At 37.2% G+C, this 8,651-nt stretch overlaps 1 protein-coding gene across 1 annotated transcript; it reads right to left on the bottom strand.

The window, feature by feature from the left end:
• Nucleotides 1–5,358: 5,358 nt before the first annotated feature.
• On the bottom strand, nt 5,359–8,335 carry LOC122355329 (cytochrome P450 7A1). Its single transcript, XM_043253491.1, has 6 exons — nt 8,187–8,335; nt 7,714–7,954; nt 6,994–7,598; nt 6,465–6,595; nt 6,193–6,371; nt 5,359–6,086 (listed from the first exon to the last, which is right to left on the bottom strand). Exons 1-6 carry the CDS (start codon nt 8,267–8,269, stop codon nt 5,787–5,789), a joined length of 1,539 nt encoding a protein of 512 aa, XP_043109426.1. The 5' UTR covers nt 8,270–8,335; the 3' UTR covers nt 5,359–5,786.
• Between the last annotated feature and the right edge of the window lie 316 nt (nt 8,336–8,651).

The raw sequence follows: 8,651 nt of genomic DNA, 5'->3' as shown, positions 1-8,651 counted from the left end.
ATAAGTGACTGACTGACTGACTGAGCGCCCAGTTCCGGCTTCTTGGATGACTTCTGACTCGATGTACGACATATGCAGATATATCTCATTTTATGGAGCTTCAAAATAATGGTCGCTATGCACTAGCATTACCAAGCTTGGAGGAACCAGGCTAAATGTTAAAAAAAAAAATTGTGTTCGACTGAGAAAAAAGGCTTATACACCTAGAATGGCTTCTGGGTGTGTAAAATATGGGCTAATTTTCATTTTTGGGAGAACTATTCCTTTAAGTCAACGGGGAACATGAATTATTCTTCAGCAGAAGAACAGAAATCCATACAGGTTTGTAAAAACTTGAGGATGAGTAAATGATGACAGTTTTTATTTTTAGGTCAACTAGCACATGTATTCAATTCTGACTCATGGTATCCTCGATGGCTCTTTAGTTGAAGCGCTAAATCTGCTACGATTACAAGTTACAAGAAGGGCTGAATCCTGACTCACCTATGTGCAATAATTACAAACTCATGGAGACCACAGGCCAGTATTCACAATGTAAAAAAAAAACCTGGTTTTACTATCCTTGTGGAAAAATGTGTACTCCTCAATGTAGCATAACACACACACACACACACACACCAAAAAATAAAATAAAAAAGAGAACAATTGTATGGCAACCATGTAGCTTTGACATAAATTGTTCATGAACGTCTCAGTTTTGGACATATAGGCTACTAATCCCAATCTTGTCTGCTTCAAAGCAGGGCAGGTTTGTCAGGGCATTACTTACTATTGATATAATTAACATGCAATCTGAATATTACCCAGTTCAAATAACTGTTTTGTATTTTAATATAGTTTCAGTGCAATCTATACCTGTGATGCAAAGCTGAATTGTCAGCATCCTTGCATCCCTCAGAGCTTTCCCTCTTCTTCCACAGAGATGTCCGGCCCGGAAAGAGGATCGTTAATCGGTCCAAGTGCATTTTGGGTATCGCCGCCATTTGTAGGGTCTCAAAGCCGAGTTGTTAGACTGGAATACACTACACGACTTTTAAAATCTGAAAAGAGCCTCTTGTAGCATCAACTTGTTCAGACGGTGAAATCGGGGCAAAAATCGTGTAGTGTATTCAGTTAGAGAATTGTATTTTTTTTATTTGCTAACGCAACGTTCCTGTTGTGTTAAAGTCTTTAATAGTAAATAACGTGACAAAACAAAAGCTGACCACAAAGAAAGATATTGTAGGTCTCACAGTTGCCACGTGCTGCTTATCTGCCTCAGATCATTTTAAATTTATTCCTCTTTCTTAATAGTACTTACACTTAAGAAAACGGTGTGTTGATGATTTCTCATGCTTGTCACATCTCCCGTTATGCATTTTGAAACTGATTAATTTTTAACACACTGTTGCATTAATAATAAAGTATAATGCCATTTTCATAAATGTGTTTTTGAATGTCTCCATGTTGTTAGTACTTATCAGTACTTTTTATTAGCCAAAGGAAGTACGGAAAACGTTGAAGGTTTAATGGTAGAGGGTCACATGATATAATTACTTACGATTGTGCAAATTATAAATGCAAATTAATAGTGGACATAACATTTCAGTGATAATATACTTTTTTATACAATTTTTTTTAAATCAAAAATGCAAAACCAGGCGTGTTAATTAACTGAATTTTGTTTATAAACATCTTTTATTTGTAACAGGAAGTTATTGTAACATTACTTGTCACTTTTGACCAGTTAATTGCATATTTATTGAATAAAAGGAGAACCATTAGAACATCTTAATGACACCAAACTAGCTAATTCAGCATTAATTGATTAAAATCATATTTTCACTAACCATAATTATTAGTACAGTTCTTCTTTTAAAAAATAGTGCATAATTTGCTTCAAAACAGACCTTTTTTTTGGGGTCTTGTCAAGCTCTGTATTGCAGTTCAGAGGAAAACAAATCACAGTTACAAGTGTGATACCTTAAACCATGAATGTAACAGACACGTCAAAGCCGTGATACTTGCCAGCTGACAGACACAAATAAGTAGAACATAAAAGATACAGTTCAATCACTTCTTGAAGATAAATTGCCAGATTTACTTTTACAACAACAAGAACAGATGTAAAGCCACTGCTCTGACCTTTATGTGACTGGTTTGCAAAAGGTGACTGTATTTAGATGGCAACCAGTTTGAGCTTGCCCGTTGTGTAATCCGGTTGTCCTCGCCAATTAATGCTGTTGTCAGTATAAATCACTTCCTTGAAAAGTGAAAACTGAGAGCTTGCAGCTGCGTGTCAAGTCATTTATATCTTGTTTCAGCAGAGCATGGGCACTAACTTCCTCTATCAGAAATAAAACCACTGCTTCAAGCTCCTCCGAATGCAGGAGCACAATATAATTTTTTTTCATCAGATGTAACAGTGAATTCTCTCATTTGTATGAGTACATGAACCAAATGGGCTATAGATAAATGTGACCTCACATTCTGTACACTCAAACACTTTTTACCCCCCAGACTGCATGAGCGGGGTATAATTAGATGTTTATTCTTTTTAAAATGACTTGTTTAGTCAATGTTTGAATGTTATTTAGCGCGTGTGTGTGTGTGTGTGTGTGTGTGTGTGTACATAACCTCAGGTTGCTCCAGGGGGTCTGTCACTGTAATTAGTGTACTGAAAATCACTTTAGATGAAAACATCTGCTAAATGACAGCTTGCTGTTTACTTTCACACTAAATATAAATCTGAACATAAACATGTTTTTTGACATTGCCTATCAATCAATAAAGATAACAGATGGAAAATAAAAAATAGCTTGCATATGGAAACCTAGGGTTTTGATGTAAACCCCATTTTAATATTAAAATAAACACGTGAAAACAATTTGTTCATACGATACAGTGAAAAATGCTATGTTTGAGGATTCATGCTAGGTCATACAGTAGGAACAACAGCATTTTATTTTGAATATATTTCTGTTCATCAAAAAATCCTAAATTTGTATGTATCCCAGGCAGAAGATATCAATAATAATTTATAGAATGATTTCTGAAGGATCTTGTAACACTGAAGACTGGATTAAAGACTGCAGAAATTTTATTTTAATAATCAATATATAAAATAATAATATATAATAGAAAATAGCTATTTTACATTAGCATCGCACAATATTAAAATGTTTTCAAAAACATTTTACAGTATTACCAACTCTACATTATTGCAACCTTTACAGTAGTAAAAGTTAAACTCTGCTTTTTGCTTTGTTTTGTTTGTTTTTTGGTAGGGTTGAACTGTATCTCAAACCAACCTTTAGACCCTTGTAGTACCGTCCTATTACTTTATGTAAGCACTATATCAAAATTAGATTCTGAAAGACTTGTAACAGATGTTAAAGTAACTTTTGTTATGCTATAAAACAGCAGACAATATGGACTTTAATATCATCATCATAATTTTAGTTAATCAGTTTTCTTTGCCATTCATTGTCTTCAGGCATTATAGATACCTGTTTCTGTTAAATCATATCAGTCCATGACTGTGGCATACGAAAAACATAAAGACAACAGCGTCTGTGCCAGGAGAGAATAATTTTTTCTCCTCAAACATTTTACACAGACCATTTCAGGTCTCATTTGCATTTTAAATGATTTATCTCTCTCTTAAGGTATTAAAAAAGTTCCATTAAACACAAAGAATTGCCAGCCTTTGGCTACAGCAGAAACTTTGCTGCCCAGATAGTCCGTTTCCATATCTGAACTCTATTTTTGAAGCATTATCCTATATTACAATGGCCTTGAGATAATCTTTATGAAGCAGTTAAGATAATATAAAACGATGAACTACTTCACTTTTCAATTACACCGTAGACTGCTTCTATCAATTAATGATAATCCATCCAAACGGCCATAGCCTCAAATGTCTAAAGCTGACATGAAGTATACACTGACTGATAATAACCTCCAACATTCAGACATTTCCCTTTTATTGTCTTGCACAAACAACTCTAACCCTGCAAAAGGTCACAAGCAAACAACTAATTCAGAAGTATTGTTTACACTGGCAAACAGCATCTGTCTGCTAACTGTCATCAGGTTCTGTGGAAAAGGCAAAAACCTCTCTCATCTATTCCTCACTAAAATGCACATAAATCTTTATAAGACCTATAATTTAACATATTTGTAACTATTGTCCATCACCTACGAGACACAAATCACCGGAAATACGACGCATAACTTTGCTGATGTGTTTGGAAGCCCGTCCCCAGCAGCAAGAAGTCTAAACGGATGTCATAACGTTAGGAATAATGAATATTTTTCAGAATAATGACTGTGATAATGAGTACTCATCTCGTAGTCTAATAAAATATTATCTTTAATCAAAACGTGCCATGTTTGCTGTGTTCATGCATTTACACAAACAAAGATCCCTTCCTTCTTTGCACATGCATAGATCCATTCAGAGTTATGAGAAAGTGTCTCGTTATATTGAAAAGGCAATTCATTATTACAATCAAATTTCAATCCTAACTTTTCGTTCTAATCCAAAGTGATCTTTTGTAGTTGGCAGGTGTGTTACACAACGTGTCAAAGTGTACAGCAGTGCACACGAGTACACTCCTTCACGTTGTCTGGTTTACTAAGAGTTGGGTTTACTAAGAGTCACTTTAATATTTGCATGCCTTGTGCTAATGCTTATCACCAGAAGAGCTGGTTGCTAAGCATGTGTCCTTGACATAATCTATGTGTTTATCAACTAGATTTAGGTCTATGTCAGGATTACAGGCATCCTTAGATAGTGATAGCGATGAACAGATGTCAAGGAAAAGGTAAACGGGGATAACAAACATTGACTGGCTATAAGAATTCTGGTCTTTCAATATTGTGTATAGTCTATTGCCTAGAATATGTTATTTCTACACTGGTCAGGATAGCCGGTCTCCCAAAACCCAAAGACCTAAAACCACAAGTGCTTATGCTGGTTTAAGATTAGCCTACTTATTTATCGATTTCATGTTATTTTTGTGCTTAGTTATCCGCAATATAACTTCCTACGAATTGCACATGCCCCCTTTTCTTCAACGCTGCAATGTAAATGTAGCCATAACCTTCATATTTTTATTTTTATATGTCAAGCAGAAGCAAACTAGCTTGACGTCTTTCTGTTTTCAAACGCGCTGAATGCTCGATCCAGCGTTGAAAAGGTACAGCCGTGATTTTTTTGCTCATATGGAATTTTCAGTTTATGTTAACAATTTTTTTTTCAAAGCCTCTGATCTACTAAATCTGACAGGATTAATGTATTTTTCCCTATTGTTTAAAAGGGCTATTACAGACATGATACTTCATCAGGACAAATATAGTGATATTTGATAGTTGTTGGGTTTTTTTGCTTTTAATTCCATATAAAATTGCTTACAGCACCTTCAAGCACCTTTTGTAAGTAAAATTCACTTGCAATTACGAAGCACATCATTTTACAAAAATGGCAAATGAAAATAGGACAAGTGATGTTAGAAAGTGATTACAATTTCTAACATATATTCAATATCGTATATTGAATACTGCCAGATATGATAAGAATTGAGAAGAAAAATAAACATAGGATAAGTGCAGTAAATGTTACTGAATTGTTTTTAAAAGACGATCTCTGAAGTTTCTTTCAAACTTAGTAACATCTCTCTCAAATCAACTTGAATAGAAAGAAAACAAAATTGAAACCTATTCACATTTGTCTGCTTGGACGCGATGCAAAATGTACATTATTTACAGCTTAAGACAACAGTCCATAAATAGGTGTGCGACTCCTAGTGGGATTTGAGCCTGTATCGGAAGTCAACATCATAGGTGGGCTGCAAAACACCCAGTCCGGCTCGAGACTGGTCCAGAGGCGGTTCTTTCACATCAGGGTCTAAAAGCTCCATTTCAAAGTACGCTAGCAGCAGAGACAGGAACTGCTTGATCTCGTGCACAGCAAAGAAGCGTCCAGGACACTTGGTCACCCCAGAGCCGAACGGCATGTAGTAGTAACGAAGTCTTCGCCCGTCTCGGTAAAAGCTGGTCTTCTCCTGTCCATTCTCGTCAAGGTATCTATCATACTTAAATGCCTGTTCGTGGCAAGATGCGAAAACATTAATGAGGAGATTAATTCTAACATAATTTACGACTTTATTCAGATTTAGTTTTTTTGATATAAGCTGCAATTTATCTCACCAGAGGATTTTCATAGATCTCAGGATCAAAGTGAATCATCGGAGGGTACAGAGCTATTACATCGTCTTTGCGGATGTGATAAGACTCGTTGTTGTCCAGGTGAAGAAGAAAATTGCTTTTGGCCATCCTCACATTCAGGGACGCGCTGGACAGCCTCATAGCCTCTTTAATGATACTGTCTGAAATCACAGGGAAGCTTTAGCCCACGTCACATTTTGGCATGATAATCATATTATTACATGAACATTTACATATTTTTAAAGTGTCCCCACCTAGAATTGGCATGTTGTCCAACTGTTCCCTTGTTAGTACAAGTCGAGAATTCATGGGATCGACTTTCTGGTAAGAGCTTTCAAATGTTCGCCTCACCTCCTCGCCAGCAGCTTTCATAGCCGCAGGGCACCTGCAAACAAGCAGGTTATGTCATCAGCTTAACAGCGAGAAAAGAAAAGAATTCTAACAATACAGTTTACTACAAAATAGTTTACTCTTTCTACACTTAATTTAGTGTATTACTTGCTCTTTCTAGCCCATTTTAAAACTTAGTACACATTTTTGAGTTTAAAAAAGTTTCTACACCAATTTTTGTTCTCATATGCATCAGAGGAAACATTTCTTTTTCTTGTTAAGAAATTTCGTTAATATCGTAGATTATGCTTTTAAATGCAATTAAATAGACTTTTCCAAGAACACTCTGAAGAAATGCTTATCTCCAACACTACAATTAACACGTTTATCTGTGCTGGTTGATAACCCTAGGGAGTGACTACTGTGCAGATTTACTCTCGCTATGAGTTGTACCTGATCATATGGAACAGGGTCCAGAAGGTTGCAGGCAAAGTGTTGGCTTGTGAAGCCCACAGCATGGCCACATGGGTCCTGGCTTTGCTGAGCTCGTTGAAGGTAGATAATGTGTCATTCAAGAGCATGCGTAAGCATATGAGGTCAGACACATTTGCACGCTTGCTGAGGTTCTCGTGGAGCATTGTCTTGGCGAGATTTTCGCGAGCGCTGTAGGCGCTTTTGAAAACATGAATGGGGAGACCAGCGATCAGAGCAGGGAAGATCTTATCAAACTCTTTGAAGTTCTCCAATGCATTGAGCACCAGAGCTTTTTGGGCCTGCTGACGTGCAATGCTCTGGTCTCCGTCCAGTTCCTTTCCAAAGAGGGTCAGGTAGCCTGCTTCAAACATGACCTTGTAACAGAAGGCAAAAATACCATCGTTCTGCCATTCGGAGGCTTTGGCCTTCAGGATGCCTGACTGCAGCATGGTGCTCTGTAGGTTTTCCATCATGGTCTCAATGAGAGGAGACAAGGCCTCCCCTTGTAGGGTCTTCAGGAAGGTCTGATGCAGGTTCTCGGTGGTGAAACCTTGACTGGGATCCATGCTCTCATGACCAAATGCCTGCAAGAACACATGCATGTCATCGCATGCCAGTTTAAGTAGCTCACTTTGCAATTAGCAATTTTGCAATTTGCAATTTTTTATTAGGAATAAGCAAAATTTGATTTAGTTTTACCTTTGCAGAGGCATCGAAGTGAAATTTCTTCCAGTCAAGGTGCCTTCCTTGGCGGATAACAGCGTGGTAGGAGAACGGATCACAAAGGAAATGGACATACTGCCCAGCGATCTTGCATGTAAAAATGTGACCATGTTTTTTCTGTCTGCTGCGAAGAAACTCTAAAGGATTGGCACCAAACTGAAGAGCACAACCAAGGTAAGGAATCCAGCCATTTTCTACTGGAGGCTCCCCAGGCTGTCTGAAAAAATTGCAGCACAAAACTGTTACAAAACAGTTACAAACAGCTCGTAAAAGCATGGTTTAGAACAAAATACAAGTTCTGTCATGTAGCTGATTCAGTTCAATGCTATAAAAAGCTAAATAAGGATCCTGCAAATTTCTTATTTAGTACTAGAAAAATTGAAAAATGAATTGTCAAATAGATGTAAATCCTACCATCCCTGTGATGTCAAAAATCTGTGTGTATTTACCTTCTGCGTATTCCTGTGATAAGCCAAAGACAACAACAGAGCGCAACAACTATAGCCCAAATGAGGGCGATGCTAAGTATCATGACTGCTGGGGAGACAAAAACTTGTGGAACTAGAGCTTGGCTTTATTCCTTGAAGATGCACTCATGTGCTCTCAGTGCTGTTTTTATATGATTCACCACAAGCCACAGCCCTTGACGTAACTCCACAACAGAAGACTGCCCCCCACACTTTTTTCTGAAAACGTGCCAGATGCCGTTAAGAAAAAAAAATGAATAGGTGTATGCATGTGTGTGTGTGTGTGTGTGTGTGTGTCCTTGAACGGAGTCCATGGACACTTCCACCTGATGGCCAGGTGACTGTACTTTGATAGTACTGCAAAGTTGGGAAACAGCTTCAAGGCCTTTGATATATGTGATTTTTGGGGGGTAAATAAGTTTGTTTACTTCTTAAAAAATAAAAAAA

The sequence above is a fragment of the Puntigrus tetrazona genome, chromosome 2 (assembly GCF_018831695.1).
Source record: "Puntigrus tetrazona isolate hp1 chromosome 2, ASM1883169v1, whole genome shotgun sequence".
Classification (NCBI taxonomy): Eukaryota; Metazoa; Chordata; class Actinopteri; order Cypriniformes; family Cyprinidae; genus Puntigrus; species Puntigrus tetrazona.
The sequence above is the reverse complement of the archived record's forward strand: the minus strand, read 5'-3'. Positions and strand labels throughout refer to the sequence as shown.